The following is a 17,390-nucleotide window of genomic DNA, read 5'->3' on the forward strand; positions in this document are numbered from 1 at the left end:
GAGGTTAGAGAGTACGGGTAGTGGTGGGAGGTTAGAGGATACGGGTAGTGGTGGGAGGTTAGAGGATACGGGGTAGTGGTGGGAGGTTAGAGGATACGGGGTAGTGGTGGGAGGTTAGAGGATACGGGGTAGTGGTGGGAGGTTAGAGGATACGGGGTAGTGGTGGAAGGTTAGAGGATACGGGTTAGTGGTGGGAGGTTAGAGGATACGGGTTACTGGTGGGAGGTTAGAGGCTACGGGTAGTGGTTGGAGGTTAGAGGATACGGGTTACTGGTGGGAGGTTAGAGAATACGGGTAGTGGTGGGAGGTTAGAGAATATGGGTTACTGGTGGGAGGTTAGAGCTGTCTTTTCCAACCCTGGTCCTCCAGTACCGCAACAGTACAGTTTAGTTGTATCCCTGGACAAACACACCTCATTCAACTTATTGAAGACTTGATGTTTAGTTGACCAGTTGAGTCAGGTGTGCATGTCCAGGGTTACAATAACAATGTGTTCTGTTGGGGTACTGGAGGACCAGGGTTGGGCTGTTGGTGGTACTGGAGGACCAGGGTTGGTGGTACTGGAGGACCAGGGTTGATGGTACTGGAGGACCAGGGTTGGTGGTACTGAGGGACCAGGGTTGGTGGTACTGGGGGACCAGGGTTGGGGGTACTGGGGGACCAGGGTTGGGGGTACTGGGGGACCAGGGTTGGGGGTACTGGGGGACCAGGGTTGGGGGTACTGGGGGACCAGGGTTGGGGGTACTGGGGGACCAGGGTTGGGGGTACTGGGGGACCAGGGTTGGGGGTACTGGGGGACCAGGGTTGGGGGTACTGGGGGACCAGGGTTGGGGGTACTGGGGGACCAGAGGTTTAGAGAATACCGCTAGAGGTTTAGAGAATACCGCTAGAGGTTTAGAGAATACCGCTAGAGGTTTAGAGAATACCGCTAGAGGTTTAGAGAATACCGCTAGAGGTTTAGAGAATACCGCTAGAGGTTTAGAGAATACCGCTAGAGGTTTAGAGAATACCGCTAGAGGTTTAGAGAATACCGCTAGAGGTTTAGAGAATACCGCTAGAGGTTTAGAGAATACCGCTAGAGGTTTAGAGAATACCGCTAGAGGTTTAGAGAATACCGCTAGAGGTTTAGAGAATACCGCTAGAGGTTTAGAGAAATCCACTAGTAGTACTACCAGTTTAGAGAATACCACTAGTAGTACTACCAGTTTAGAGAATACTGAAGTCTCTTCCATTGTAGCCAGTACAGGATAATTCCCATTTCAACAGTTGAACTCTCTTCCATTGTAGCCAGTACGGGATGATCCCCATTTCCACCACTTTCTGCTCAGCCAGACTGAGAAGGTAAGAGGGAAAGTTTGCTGAATGTTTGTTCAACGTTTTTGCTTGGTTTTGGGGGGGGGGGGGGGGGGGGGGGGGGGGGGCTGGTTGGTTTTGCAGCTGTTGCCCTGTAACTGCACACTGTTGGGGTTTTAAGGGCTCAGGGGGTGAGGTTCCCCTTAGGTACAGATCTAGAGTCAGCTTTCCCTCCGCCATGCTAATCTGACCCAAGATCAGCGTCTACGGGCAACTTCACCCTACTCTGTTAGGTGGGAGAATAACATAGGAGTGTGTATGAGCTTCACAGGAATAAAGTCTGCGTTCCAATTGTGTATCCTTCTCTTGAAGACTCTTACGCTCCCCATCATGGATTTCAGAATGGTGGAAACTGACTTCGTCCAGCCGGCGCTGGTCCGCTGCTTAGCCGGCGCTGGTCCGCTGCTTAGCCGGCGCTGGTCCGCTGCTTAGCCGGCGCTGGTCCGGTGCTTAGCCGGCGCTGGTCCGCTGCTTAGCCGGCGCTGGTCCGCTGCTTAGCCGGCGCTGGTCCGGTGCTTAGCCGGCGCTGGTCCGCTGCTTAGCCGGCGCTGGTCCGCTGCTTAGCCGGCGCTGGTCCGCTGCTTAGCCGGCGCTGGTCCTGTGCTTAGCCGGCGCTGGTCCTGTGCTTAGCCGGCGCTGGTCCTGTGCTTAGCCGGCGCTGGTCCGGCGCTGGGCCGGTGCTTAGCCGGCGCTGGGCCGGTGCTTTTTAAACCCACCATGGGGAGTGTGCTTGTGCACACTTCAGGAGAAGGGTATAGAATCAGGAAGCAGACAGTTTGGAGACCTTTTTTTTTTTTGGTTGCTTGTTAACTGTTTTCTCAATTGATCATTAATTAACCCTTTCTTCTCCTACCTATTTCTGTGTGGTGTAGTTCAGTTTTATTAGGTAGTTTAATTCAATGTAAATGTTTATCTGTACACTACCGTGGCGATTCCTTTTACATTTCACTGCTACTTCTATGGGGCACCGTGTTTAATGAAAGAAATCAATTAGATGGTTTATTTAGTCCGGAAGCACGTGAAATGTATTGTTTGTAGAGCTCCCTTCCCTCCCTTCTCTCTATCCTGCTGCTCTTGCATGGATTTCCCTCGGAATCCTTCCTGCATCCCAGGTGGCACCCTATTCCCTGTATAGTTCACTACTTTTGACCAGAGTCCAAAACCCTATTCCCTATATCGTTCACTACTTTTGACCAGAGTCCAAAACCCTATTCCCTATATAGTTCACTACTTCCTCAGGCAACACTATGCACTCTGAATCTCCCCCTCCTCAGGCAACACTATGCACTCTGAATCTCCCCCTCCTCGGGCAACACTATGCACTCTGAATCTCCCCCTCCTCAGGCAACACTATGCACTCTGAATCTCCCCCTCCTCGGGCAACACTATGCACTCTGAATCTCCCCCTCCTCGGGCAACACTATGCACTCTGAATCTCCCCCTCCTCGGGCAACACTATGCACTCTGAATCTCCCCCTCCTCGGGCAACACTATGCACTCTGAATCTCCCCCTCCTCAGGCAACACTATGCACTCTGAATCTCCCCCTCAGGCAACACTATGCACTCTGAATCTCCCCCTCCTCAGGCAACACTATGCACTCTGAATCTCCCCCTCCTCAGGCAACACTATGCACTCTGAATCTCCCCCTCCTCAGGCAACACTATGCACTCTGAATCTCCCCCTCCTCAGGCAACACTATGCACTCTGAATCTCCCCCTCAGGCAACACTATGCACTCTGAATCTCCCCCTCCTCAGGCAACACTATGCACTCTGAATCTCCCCCTCCTATGCACTCTGAGTTCCATAATTCCTTGCCTTATTTTGGACACATGTCAGTGGCCACAGCCCTGAAAGTGTAACTGTTTGACCACGTGGTGCTACAGTTTGTCTGATAACTCCAGTAGTTACAGTTGTAACGGGTGTTCCCTGCATGTTACAGACAGTTATCTAGTCACACACCAGAAACTACTAGTACAGCACAAACCTCCAACGTCTAGTCAGGGGTGTCAAAACATACGGAACAAACTGAATATACTTCCCAATGACTGAAACCAAACAGAAACGTGATAATGGACCTACATTCATACAGTTTATTGACTGGGTCCTTGTTGCTAATAATCATTTGACATAAAAGCTAGACTGTCAGGAAGCATCAAATTCCTCCCATGATGGATAGAGGACTATTTTGACAGAGGATCATTTATACATTTTCATTGCGGCCCCCCGGAACTGGTGGGAGATTGAATGCGGCCCCTGTGGAAAGTGGGTTTGACACCTCCGCTCTAGACACACACACACACACACACACACACACACACACACACACACACACACACACACACAGACTATGTGAATTGTCTGAGGGAGATTCAGAGTGAATTTACACAAACTCAAGAAGATGCTCCATAACACAGCTTCAGTGGAAAGTTAGCAACTCTGTGTATAAAACAATTTAAAAATATATATATTTAAAATATAAATCCCCCTCTCGTTTTCTACTTCCTCCTTGAATTGGATGAATCAACTTGAAAACTGAATTTGTGAAATCACACCGTCCTCGTCTGTGTTACCAAAGCAGGCCTAGCAGCCTGCTACAAACCCTAGCTAGCATTAGCTTAGCCGTTCAACGACACCCACCAGAACTGGGAATAAAAAGTGTCTCTGTTCAGTCAGTGAGTGAGTGGCTACGTTTGGCCAAAGCCCCGTCTGGGCCCTGGTCGCCAGTAGTGCACTATAAAGGGAACACAGTGCTGTTTTGGGATGCAGCCGGTGTGGTGGTTTTAGGAGGATGTTAGCATTAGCACCACTGTTTGTGTGTAAACTAATGTCTGTCCGTTGAACCTTTTCTCTCCCCTCCTCAGCCTGCCTCGTCTATGGAGCCGATCAGTAAACGCCTGAAGATCGTTGAGGAGGTGAGCAAGCAGTCTGTCTCAAACAGCTCCTGTAATTAGGGCCCTGGGTTCTTTTCCACCCCTGAATTGAGGCACTGCTTTAACCCTCTGGTCATTCTGGTCAAAAGTAGTTCACTATATAGGGAATAGGGTGCCATTTGTGACCGTCTATATAGGGAATAGGGTGCCATTTGTGACCGTCTATATAGGGAATAGGGTGCCATTTGTGACCGTCTATATAGGGAATAGGGTGCCGTTTGTGACCGTCTATATAGGGAATAGGGTGCCATTTGTGACCGTCTATATAGGGAATAGGGTGCCATTTGTGACCGTCTTAATGCTTGACCTCTTCACTCACTCACCCTCAGTACCATTCTCTATTTGCTGTCTGAGTCTACTTTGGCTCGCCTTAGGAGGTACAGCTGGAGGTGTATGTTATGTAGAGGTACAGCTGGAGGTGTATGTTATGTAGGGGTACAGCTGGAGGTGTATGTTATGTAGGGGGGGTACAGCTGGAGGTGTATGTTATGTAGAGGTACAGGTACAGCTGGAGGTGTATGTTATGTAGAGGTACAGGTACAGCTGGAGGTGTATGTTATGTAGAGGTACAGGTAGAGCTGGAGGTGTATGTTATGTAGAGGTACAGGTAGAGCTGGAGGTGTATGTTATGTAGGGGGGTAGAGCTGGAGGTGTATGTTATGTAGGGGGGGTACAGCTGGAGGTGTATGTTATGTAGGGGGGGTACAGCTGGAGGTGTATGTTATGTAGGGGGGTACAGCTGGAGGTGTATGTTATGTAGGGGGGTAGAGCTGGAGGTGTATGTTATGTAGGGGGTTACAGCTGGAGGTGTATGTTATGTAGGGGGGGTACAGCTGGAGGTGTATGTTATGTAGGGGGGGTACAGCTGGAGGTGTATGTTATGTAGGGAGGTACAGCTGGAGGTGTATGTTATGTAGGGGGGTACAGCTGGAGGTGTATGTTATGTAGGGGGGTACAGCTGGAGGTGTATGTTATGTAGAGGTACAGCTGGAGGTGTATGTTATGTAGGGGGGTACAGCTGGAGGTGTATGTTATGTAGGGGGGTACAGCTGGAGGTGTATGTTATGTAGAGGTACAGCTGGAGGTGTATGTTATGTAGGGGTACAGCTGGAGGTGTATGTTATGTAGGGGGGTACAGCTGGAGGTGTATGTTATGTAGGGGGGTACAGCTGGAGGTGTATGTTATGTAGAGGTACAGCTGGAGGTGTATGTTATGTAGGGGGGTACAGCTGGAGGTGTATGTTATGTAGGGGGGTACAGCTGGAGGTGTATGTTATGTAGAGGTACAGCTGGAGGTGTATGTTATGTAGGGGTACAGCTGGAGGTGTATGTTATGTAGGGGGGGTACAGCTGGAGGTGTATGTTATGTGGAGGTGTATGTTATGTAGGGGGGTACAGCTGGAGGTGTATGTTATGTAGAGGTATAGCTGGAGGTGTATGTTATGTAGAGGTACAGCTGGAGGTGTATGTTATGTAGGGGGGTACAGCTGGAGGTGTATGTTATGTAGGGGGGTACAGCTGGAGGTGTATGTTATGTAGGGGGGTACAGCTGGAGGTGTATGTTATGTAGGGGTACAGCTGGAGGTGTATGTTATGTAGGGGGGGTACAGCTGGAGGTGTATGTTATGTAGGGGTACAGGTACAGCTGGAGGTGTATGTTATGTAGAGGTACAGGTACAGCTGGAGGTGTATGTTATGTAGAGGTACAGGTAGAGCTGGAGGTGTATGTTATGTAGGGGGGTAGAGCTGGAGGTGTATGTTATGTAGGGGGGTACAGCTGGAGGTGTATGTTATGTAGGGGGGGTACAGCTGGAGGTGTATGTTATGTAGGGGGGGTACAGCTGGAGGTGTATGTTATGTAGGGGGGTACAGCTGGAGGTGTATGTTATGTAGAGGTACAGCTGGAGGTGTATGTTATGTAGGGGGGTACAGCTGGAGGTGTATGTTATGTAGGGGGGTACAGCTGGGGGTGTATGTTATGTAGGGGGGTACAGCTGGAGGTGTATGTTATGTAGGGGGGTACAGCTGGAGGTGTATGTTATGTAGGGGGGTACAGCTGGAGGTGTATGTTATGTAGGGGGGTACAGCTGGAGGTGTATGTTATGTGGAGGTGTATGTTATGTAGAGGTACAGCTGGAGGTGTATGTTATGTAGAGGTACAGCTGGAGGTGTATGTTATGTAGGGGGGTACAGCTGGAGGTGTATGTTATGTAGAGGTACAGCTGGAGGTGTATGTTATGTAGAGGTTCAGCTGGAGGTGTATGTTATGTAGAGGTACAGCTGGAGGTGTATTTTATGTAGGGGGGTACAGCTGGAGGTGTATGTTATGTAGGGGGGTACAGCTGGAGGTGTATGTTATGTAGGGGGGTACAGCTGGAGGTGTATGTTATGTAGGGGGGTACAGCTGGAGGTGTATGTTATGTAGGGGGGTACAGCTGGAGGTGTATGTTATGTAGGGGGGTACAGCTGGAGGTGTATGTTATGTAGAGGTACAGCTGGAGGTGTATGTTATGTAGAGGTACAGCTGGAGGTGTATGTTATGTAGGGGGGTACAGCTGGAGGTGTATGTTATGTAGGGGGGTACAGCTGGAGGTGTATGTTATGTAGGGGGGTACAGGTGGAGGTGTATGTTATGTAGGGGGGTACAGCTGGAGGTGTATGTTATGTAGGGGGGTACAGCTGGAGGTGTATGTTATGTAGGGGGGTACAGCTGGAGGTGTATGTTATGTAGGGGGGTACAGCTGGAGGTGTATGTTATGTAGGGGGGTACAGCTGGAGGTGTATGTTATGTAGGGGGGTACAGCTGGAGGTGTATGTTATGTAGGGGGGTACAGCTGGAGGTGTATGTTATGTAGGGGGGTACAGCTGGAGGTGTATGTTATGTAGGGGTACAGCTGGAGGTGTATGTTATGTAGGGGGGTACAGCTGGAGGTGTATGTTATGTAGGGGGGTACAGCTGGAGGTGTATGTTATGTAGAGGTATAGCTGGAGGTGTATGTTATGTAGGGGGGTACAGCTGGAGGTGTATGTTATGTAGGGGTACAGCTGGCCACTGCCAGTGTTGGTTTTGCATGTGGGTTTCAGACGTGTATATATTTATCACATGAATGTATGTCCTTGGTTTCAGTCTTCACTCTGAGGAAGACTATTTATACCACAGAGCCCCGTGGTGCTTCCTACATGGCACACATTTACTGAATGGCATTTATTTTCATACAAACAGCAAGTACTAGATCAGATATTAAGTAAGACCCACTAGATGCAGTATGTTTGTACTCCTCTGTGGTCGGGAACTCTCGATGCGCCTGTTAAAATGACGGTGGTGTTTGTTGTTTTTGTTTGGTCTGTACAGGACACGAGGTCAACGTCTATCCAAGCTGCCGACAGCACTGCCATCAATGGCAGTATTACTCCCACAGACAAACGGTAGGAGATACTGTAGTAATATATATATGTAGCAGTATTACTCCCACAGACAAACGGTAGGAGATACTGTAGTAATATATATATGTAGCAGTATTACTCCCACAGACAAACGGTAGGAGATACTGTAGTAATATATATATGTAGCAGTATTACTCCCACAGACAAACGGTAGGAGATACTGTAGTAATATATATATGTAGCAGTATTACTCCCACAGACAAACGGTAGGAGATACTGTAGTAATATATATATGTAGCAGTATTACTCCCACAGACAAACGGTAGGAGATACTGTAGTAATATATATATGTAGCAGTATTACTCCTACAGACCAACGGTAGGAGATACTGTAGTACTGTAGGACCTGATCCTAGACCAGTTCTATGAGTGAATACTGGTCCTATTAGATTACATGGACAGGGGGACCTGATCCTAGACCAGTTCTATGAGTGAATACTGGTCCTATTAGATTACATGGACAGGGGGACCTGATCCTAGACCAGCTCTATGACTGAATACTGGTCCTTTTAGATTACATGGACAGGGGGACCTGATCCTAGACCAGTTCTATGAGTGAATACTGGTCCTATTAGATTACATGGACAGGGGGACCTGATCCTAGACCAGCTCTATGACTCTGAATACTGGTCCTTTTAGATTACATGGACAGGGGGACCTGATCCTAGACCAGCTCTATGACTGAATACTGGTCCTATTAAATTACATGGACAGGAGGGACCTGATCCTAGACCAGCTCTATGACTGAATACTGGTCCTATTAAATTACATGGACAGGTGGGACCTGATCCTAGACCAGCTCTATGACTGAATACTGGTCCTATTAGATTACATGGACAGGGGGGACCTGATCCTAGACCAGCTCTATGACTGAATACTGGTCCTTTTAGATTACATGGACAGGGGGGACCTGATCCTAGACCAGCTCAATGACTGAATACTGGTCCTATTAGATTACATGGACAGGAGGGACCTGATCCTAGATCAGCTCTATTTAAACTTGTGTCTTTCCTTTACAGGATAGGGTTCCTGGGGCTGGGGCTTATGGGTAGCGGAATCGTGTCCAACCTGTTAAAGATGGGTCACGTCGTCACGGTGTGGAATCGCACAGTAGAAAAGGTACCACAAGACAACCAACATGTGAGAAAATACGATACAGAATTTACTCCTGTGATTCCGTCAAAACTATTATTATTTAAACCAGTTATATGGTACAGTATTTTATTTCATGCAAATTGTATTTATTTATTTATAATGTAAAGTAACATCGTTTGGGTTTGGTGCTGATTTTGACCTACGTCCTGTTGTGACATGCCTTCCTGTGAGCTCTTTTCCTGCCTTGTTCCTGTTGTCTTCCCGCTGCAGTGTGACCTGTTCATCCAGGAGGGGGCCAGGTTAGGGCGGACCCCAGCGGAGGTGGTCTCCATGTGTGACATCACCTTCTCCTGCGTCTCAGACCCCAAGGCTGCCAGGGATGTAAGTAACTAAGGAAACGGGGACACATCTCAACAGACGATGTTTGTAGTCAGGACAGATGTCCAGGCAGGTGAGAGAGTGAGATGTTTGTATGTGTGTAGTCGGGCCAGATTTCCAGGCAGGTGAGAGAGTGAGATGTTTGTATGTGTGTAGTCAGGACAGATGTCCAGGCAGGTGAGAGAGTGAGATGTTTGTATGTGTGTAGTCGGGCCAGATTTCCAGGCAGGTGAGAGAGTGAGATGTTTGTATGTGTGTAGTCAGGCCAGATTTCCAGGCAGGTGAGAGAGTGAGATGTTCCAAACAGACTGGCTGCATGTTGCTGATGGTAGAGCGCTTGGTGTGATAAGTATTGTAATGCCTTTTAGTTCTGACTGCAGTGACTAATATATCTCACAACGTATGACTGTTAATACCTCTCTCTCTCTATCTCTCTCCTCTCTCCCCCCCCCCACTCTCCTCTCTCCCTCTCTCTCCTCTCTCCCCCCCCCCACTCTCCTCTCTCTCTCCTCTCTCCCCCCCCCCACTCTCCTCTCTCTCTCTCTCTCCTCTCTCCCTCCTCTCCTCTCTCCCCCCCCCCACTCTCCTCTCTCTCTCTCTCTCCTCTCTCCCTCCTCTCCTCTCTCCCCCCCCCCACTCTCCTCTCTCTCTCTCTCTCCTCTCTCCCTCCTCTCCTCTCTCCCCCCCCCCACTCTCCTCTCTCTCTCTCTCTCCTCTCTCCCTCCTCTCCTCTCTCCCCCCCCCCACTCTCCTCTCTCTCTCTCTCTCCTCTCTCCCTCCTCTCCTCTCTCCCCCCCCCCACTCTCCTCTCTCTCTCTCTCTCTCTCCTCTCTCCCTCCTCTCCTCTCTCCCCCCCCCCCACTCTCCTCTCTCTCTATCTCTCTCCTCTCTCTCTCCTCTCCTCTCTCCCCCCCCCCCCACTCTCCTCTCTCTCTATCTCTCTCCTCTCTCTCTCCTCTCCTCTCTCCCCCCCCCCCCACTCTCCTCTCTCTCTATCTCTCTCCTCTCTCTCTCCTCTCCTCTCTCCCCCCCCCCCACTCTCCTCTCTCTCTATCTCTCTCCTCTCTCTCTCCTCTCCCCTCTTCTCTCCCCCCCACTCTCCTCTCTCCCCCCCCCCACTCTCCTCTCTCTCTATCTCTCTCCTCTCTCTCTCCTCTCCTCTCTCCCCCCCCCCCCCACTCTCCTCTCTCTCTATCTCTCTCCTCTCTCTCTCCTCTCCCCTCTTCTCTCCCCCCCACTCTCCTCTCTCCCCCCCCCCCCACTCTCCTCTCTCTCCCCCCACTCTCCTCTCTCTCTCTCCTCTCCCCTCTTCTCTCCCCCCCACTCTCCTCTCCCCCCCCCCCCCCACTCTCCTCTCTCTCCCCCCCCCCCACTCTCCTCTCTCTCCCCCCCCCCACTCTCCTCTCTCTCCTCTCCTCTCTCTCTCTCCCCCCACTCTCCTCTCTCTCTCCCCCCCCCACTCTCCTCTCTCTCCTCTCTCTCTCCCCCCACTCTCCTCTCTCTCCTCTCCTCTCTCCTCTCTCTCTCTCTCCTCCTCTCTCATCTCTTCTCTCTTCTCTCTTTGCCAGTTGGTGCTGGGTCCCAGTGGAGTGCTCCAGGGCATCAGGCCAGGGAAATGTTACGTAGAGATGTCTACCGTGGATCCAGAGACCATCACAGAGCTCTCACAGGTATACACACACAGAGCTCTCACAGGTATACACACACACACAGCTCTCGCAGGTATACACACACACACACACACACACAGCTCTCGCAGGTACACACACACACACACACACACACACACACACAGCTCTCGCAGGTATATACACACACAGCTTTCGCAGGTATATACACACACACAGCTCTCGCAGGTATATACACACACACAGCTCTCACAGGTATATACACACACACACACACACACACACACAGAGCTCTCGCAGGTATACACACACACACACAGAGCTCTCGCAGGTATACACACACACACACACAGAGCTCTCGCAGGTATACACACACACACACGCACACACACACACACACACACACACACACACACACACACAGACAGAGCTCTCGCAGGTATACACACACACACACACACACACACACACACACACAGAGCTCTCGCAGGTATACACACACACACACACACACAGAGCTCTCGCAGGTATACACACACACAGCTTGTGATTCCAGGTGTATGCTACTCCCACTGTCGCTAGGTCATCATCACTCTCCAATTGGGTACTGTCATTACATCATCAATCGTCTTATCCTATGCTCTCTCATTGGCTCCTCTACTGCCACACCACTGTCTGATTGGCTCCTGTCTGACTGTCATTAGGTGATATCGTCGCGGGGCGGCCGCTTCCTGGAGGCTCCTGTGGCTGGGAGCCAGCAGGTATCTAACGAGGGCATGCTGGTCATCCTAGCGGCCGGAGACAGGACGGTCTATGAAGACTGCAGCTCCTGTTTCCAGGCCATGGGCAAGACCTCATTCTTCCTAGGTAGATGGTTTGAATTTTACGAGTGTCTTATCCCAGGGCTATCCAATTTCCTGTGTGTTATCAGGTGAAGCAGGCTAACGTGTGTGTGTGTGTTATCAGGTGAGGTGGGTAACGCAGCGAGGATGATGCTGATCCTCAACATGGTACAGGGAAGCTTCATGGCAACCATCGCCGAGGGGCTGACCCTAGCCCAGGCCACAGGCCAATCACAGCATACCTTCCTGGACATCCTGTCTCAGGGTCAGATGGCCAGCACCTTCGTGGACCAAAAATGCCAGAGTGAGTCAGAAACGAAAGCCCTGCCGAGTCAGAGACGAAAGGCACTGCCGAGTCAGAGACGAAAGGCACTGCCGAGTCAGAGACGAAAGGCACTGCCGAGTCAGAGACGAAAGGCACTGCCGAGTCAGAGACGAAAGGCACTGCCGAGTCAGAGACGAAAGGCACTGCCGAGTCAGAGACGAAAGGCACTGCTTTAGACCAGGGGCAAATTGGAAACTCAGAGCATAGTGAATTCAACACTTGCACAAGCAACGTGCTAGAGGCTTCACTACAGACCCTGGTTCAATCCCGGGCTGTATCACAACCGGCCGTGATCGGGAGTCCCCATAGGGTGGCGCACAATTGGCCCAGCGTCGTTCGGGGAGGGTTTGGCCGGGTTAGGCCGTCCATTGAAATTAAGACTTTGTTCTTAACTGACTTGCCTAGTTAAAAACGTGTCCTGTTTGGGGCCAGTGGTACCCCTAAAACATTCACTCGTTTCGTAAAAGATGTCCCAGTGTATTGACTATTACAGAAGTTCCCCTGATCGTTACATTGTAACGTTGTAATACCTTCCTGGTCTATGATTTTAAACTACTCAACATGGTTCATTTGTTTCATTACATCTCCCCTGGTAATGATGAGGTCTCCCCCCCTCTCTCTCCCCTGGTAATGATGAGGTCTCCCCCCCTCTCTCTCCCCTGGTAATGATGAGGTCTCCCCCCCTCTCTCTCCCCTGGTAATGATGAGGTCTCCCCCCCTCTCTCTCCCCTGGTAATGATGAGGTCCCCCCCCTCTCTCTCCCCTGGTAATGATGAGGTCCCCCCCCTCTCTCTCCCCTGGTAATGATGAGGTCCCCCCCCTCTCTCTCCCCTGGTAATGATGAGGTCTCCCCCCTCTCTCTCCCCTGGTAATGTTGAGGTCTCCCCCCTCTCTCTCCCCTGGTAATGATGAGGTCCCCCCCCTCTCTCTCCCCTGGTAATGATGAGGTCTCCCCCCTCTCTCTCCCCTGGTAATGATGAGGTCTCCCCCCTCCCCCCTAGTAATGATGAGGTCTCCCCCCCCTCCCCTGGTAATGATGAGGTCCCCCCCTCCCCTGGTAATGATGAGGTCTCCCCCCCTCTCCCCTGGTAATGATGAGGTCTCCCCCCCTCTCCCCTGGTAATGATGAGGTCTCCCCCCTGGTAATGATGAGGTCTCCCCCCTCCCCCCTGGTAATGATGAGGTCTCCCCCCTCCCCCCTGGTAATGATGATGTCTCCCCCCTCTCCCCTGGTAATGATGAGGTCTCCCCCTCTCCCCTGGTAATGATGAGGTCTCCCCCCCTCCCCCCTGGTAATGATGAGGTCTCCCCCCCTCCCCCCTGGTAATGATGAGGTCCCCCCCCTCTCCCCTGGTAATGATGAGGTACCTCCCCTCTCCCCTGGTAATGATGAGGTCTCCCCCCTCCCCTGGTAATGATGAGGTCCCTCCCCTCTCCCCTGGTAATGATGAGGTCCCCCCCCTGGTAATGATGAGATCTCCCCCCCTCTCTCTCCAGATATCCTACAGGGCAACTTCAAACCAGACTACTATTTGAAACACATTCAGAAGGATCTGAGGCTAGCCATCTCCATGGGTGACACAGCCAATCACCCGACTCCTATGGCTGCAGCAGCCAATGAGGTAAGACGTTGTTGGATTGACACAATACACACAAAATGGCCACCAATGAGATTTCAAATGGCATTGGGGGTAGATCTTAGATGCTGACCGGGCACGTTGCGTGCGCGAGCATACAAACGCCGTGGGGGGGCGGCATACAGACGCCGGGGGGTGGGGCATACAGACGCCGTGGGGGGCATACAGACGCCGGGGGGGGGGGGGGGGGGGCATACAGACGCCGGGGGGTGGGGCATACAGACGGGGGGGGGGGGGGGGGGGGCATACAGACGCCGTGGGGGGGGGGCATACAGACGCCGGGGGGGTGGGGCATACAGACGCCGGGGGGGGGGGGGGGGCATACAGACGCCGTGGGGGGGTGGGGCATACAGACGCCGGGGGGGGGTGGGGCATACAGACGCCGGGGGGGGGGGAGGCATACAGACGGTGGGGGGGCGGCATACAGACGCCGGGGGGGGCGGGGCATACAGACGCCGTGGGGGGGCGGGGCATACAGACGCCGTGGGGGGGGCGGCGGCATACAGACGCTGACGGACACGAAGCCCCTGGGACTCGGACACTGATTGAAACCTCATATTTACCAGAGCAGAATCAGACCTGCTACAAGACCATCTGATGTTTTCTCATCCAGGAACACCTCTCCTATTCTTTGGACCAAATTCTGTTTCCGTGAACAATAAAGTTGTATGTTTTTGTCTCACTTTATGACAACGTTACTTCTTTATACATATTAACCATGGTTTTCTGTCTCTGTCTGTAGGTCTACAAGAGGGCTAAAGCGCTGGACCAGTCAGACAACGACATGTCAGCTGTCTACAGAGCCTACATTCACTAAACCTCCTGAAGAGCCCCTCCCCCCGACCCGTCCCCTCACCCCGACCCGTCCTCTCCCTCCGACCCGTCCCCACCCCTCTCCCCGACCCGTCCTCTCCCCCCGACCCGTCCTCTCCCCCCGTCCCCTCCTCTCCCCCCGTCCCCTCACCCCGACCCGTCCTCTCCCCCCGACCCGTCCCCACCCCTCCCCCCAACCCGTCCTCTCCCCCCGACCCTCCCCCCGTCCCCTCCTCTCCCCCCGTCCCCTCCTCTCCCCCCGACCCGTCCTCTCCCCCGACCCGTCCCCACCCCTCCCCCCGACCCGTCCTCTCCCCCGACCCGTCCCCACCCCTCCCCCCGACCCGTCCTCCTCTCCTCTGGACCACACTTATCTTTTTATAAATTTTTATTCCCGTTTAATTAATTATTTTTGCCTGGCACCAGAGATATTGGTGTACTTCCCAAATGCCATCCTATTTCCTACATAGTACACTACTTTTGACCAGGGTCCACGATTTCCTCCGTGAATGAAGCTGAATACCCAACTCTGCAGAATCAGGGCCCAAAGGGGCTCAGGTCAGAAGTAGTGCACTACACGGGGAATAGCATGTCATCTGGGAGGCAGCTATTCCTTCCCGGTAACGTGATGGGAACCTCTAACTAGTCCACCTGGAACATTGCACTGACTGAGGGTTGTAATAAGGCTAGAAGAATGGTCCACAGAAGGTAGTTTCCCCCCCCCCCACATCTTTGCGTTTTGTTGTCGATGGTGTTGGTCACGTTTCTGATGGTGAAGCACTGCAGGGTGTTCGGGAACAGATTTTGGGATGCGGCTCCATTGCTGACCCACCGGTAAGATGTTCACTAGTGATTTGGAACGCGACACATTGCCTGTTTGCTGTCGGGTGGGTTTTGAAGCTGCACGGGCCACGGATTAATTTATCTCTCTCTTTTTCTCTTTCTTTTCATTTTATTTAATTCTATGTGTGAAAATGTCATCTTTAATTAGAATGTCCAGAATTTCATCTAAACGTATAAAGCTGTTGATATTATATTTTAAAAAGAGGGTAGAGGCTTGATGAGCACCAAGAGGAATAATGCCACTGCATTGCCTTAATATTGGAACCATTCGAAATCTTCTGACATGTATTTATTTATTTTTAGACGCATCTAGAGCTCCTCTATTCTACTTCTCTTTTGGTGCAGTTTGGCCTGGAGTTGTTTCCGTAGTTGTCTGAATCGGAACAGTGTTTTTGTTGTTGTTGTGTTCTAGCCTGTTAGAGAACCTGGCCCCTTAAGGTTATATTAATTTAAGGTTATTCTGATGCCTTGTAATACAGTAATGACTTCATCCTTCTTCTAACCGGGATTCATCCCAAATGGCACCCTACTCCCTTTATAGTGAACTACTTTAGACCAGAACTCTGGTCTAAAGTAGTGCTCTAGATAGGGAATAGGGTTCCATTTGGGATGAATTCCGGGACATTAAAGGTGATGGTGTTTAAACCCATGCAGTGGTCTTAACATTATTAACGACAGGCAAGTTGATCCCTTTTTATTGTTCATGTATGTTTAGGAACCACGTTGCTTAGCGACCTGTTTTATATTTTAACACGACTATAGATCGCTTGGCTTGATGACTTTGGGTGATTGCTCCACAACAGTTCCCCTTTGCAGTGGGGGGGGGGGGGGGGGGGGGGGGGGGGGGGGATAGATTTAGCCTGGTTCCCAGTCTGTTTGTGCCCTTCATGCCAACTCTCCTTGTCACTCACTGTCGTATCAAACATGTTGGGCTTGACAAGTACAGCAAGGAAAGTTGGCTCAAGACCACAAACAGATCTGGGATCAGACTAAGGAGGAAAGATGTATTTATTACCAGCTCAATCACCATATAGGAAACCGTCTAACTACAGAATGTGAATTTCAGTTGAATCATAACCACTCCCTGAGATTCAAGGCCCAAACTATAACATTTTACGTTCTCCTTAAAAGGAATACCTGACAGGGTCGTGAGAAGACAGGCCATTGTTACCTGAATGGCAGTGGGGGGGAATTTAGGCCACATAAAACAAAACAAAATAATTTACTTTAAAGAGAATTAGTCACCACCGAAAGACCTCGTACCCTGCTTGAGGTGGGTTATTGTCCTGGCAAAATAAAATATTGCCCACTTTCAATAATGATTTTTTTTATCCCTTTCTGTTTTAAGTTCATTTTGATTTGAAAAAAATGTGAAACTATTCGACTCATCGTAAACACAATTGAACATGTTTAATATTTAGATTTTGGTTAAATATCATTTACACTTCGCAACGTCTTGATCATCCCATTTTGTAGATTTTTCCTTTTTGCCAAACAAGATGTAAATTAAGTTTTTAGGTTTTAATTTGTTTAAAACACGGAAATAGTTTATAAAGATTTAAGAATTATGTTTTTAGTAGGAAACATTCTAACAAGTGACGTGTAAATAGCCCATCTTGGTTGAGTGGAGGCTTTATAGCTAAAGGGTCATATAAACTACTTCTGGTTAGACTCCTCTACTGACTGTCAATCATCTGATGTGTCCCAAATGGCATATTCCCTATGTAGGGACCCTGGAATAAAGTAGTGCACTACCCTATGGTCCGCGGTCTAATGTAGTGCACTACCTTATGGACCCTGGTCTAAAGTAGTGCACTACATAGGGAATAGGGTACCATATGAAACACTGTCTTATTAATACTGTAGATTGTTCTGTTCAGTGTTTGCTGTTTTAAATTAATCTCTTGTAAACATTGTCTTTGTGTGGCTTATACAGGTGATGTTGAAATGACTGTTGGGCCCTTTTTTTTGTGCAGGGCCAGGCAGGGACGGTGAAACTGTATGGATTTGGGATATTTATGTGAAACATCAAGGCTTTTTGTGCAGTTTATTAAATCCTCTCCTGATTTAAATTGTGTGTTTTATCATGAAACTCGCACG

General features: G+C 50.4%; 1 protein-coding gene across 7 annotated transcripts in view; it reads left to right on the top strand.

Annotated features, from left to right (window-relative positions):
• The window catches only part of LOC110487133 (putative oxidoreductase GLYR1), a 23,613-nt gene extending 9,004 nt beyond the window's left edge, over positions 1-14,609 (top strand). For 2 of the 7 annotated variants that reach the window (XM_036942013.1, XM_036942017.1), the window contains 10 exons: positions 1,288-1,341; positions 4,218-4,268; positions 7,639-7,712; positions 8,749-8,869; positions 9,095-9,205; positions 10,771-10,872; positions 11,535-11,697; positions 11,797-11,976; positions 13,495-13,619; positions 14,377-14,545. In XM_036942013.1, the coding sequence (XP_036797908.1) occupies positions 1,288-1,341; positions 4,218-4,268; positions 7,639-7,712; positions 8,749-8,869; positions 9,095-9,205; positions 10,771-10,872; positions 11,535-11,697; positions 11,797-11,976; positions 13,495-13,619; positions 14,377-14,451 (1,056 nt within the window). In that variant the 3' untranslated portion in view covers positions 14,452-14,545. Of the gene's footprint in view, positions 1-1,287; positions 1,342-4,217; positions 4,269-7,638; positions 7,713-8,748; positions 8,870-9,094; positions 9,206-10,770; positions 10,873-11,534; positions 11,698-11,796; positions 11,977-13,494; positions 13,620-14,376; positions 14,546-14,590 lie in introns of those variants that run through there. The other 5 variants (XM_036942016.1, XM_036942018.1, XM_036942014.1 and 2 more) reach the window with 4 other exon arrangements.
• Positions 14,610-17,390: the final 2,781 nt, after the last annotated feature.

The sequence above is a fragment of the Oncorhynchus mykiss genome, chromosome 13 (assembly GCF_013265735.2).
Source record: "Oncorhynchus mykiss isolate Arlee chromosome 13, USDA_OmykA_1.1, whole genome shotgun sequence".
In the NCBI taxonomy this organism is placed as follows: domain Eukaryota; kingdom Metazoa; phylum Chordata; class Actinopteri; order Salmoniformes; family Salmonidae; genus Oncorhynchus; species Oncorhynchus mykiss.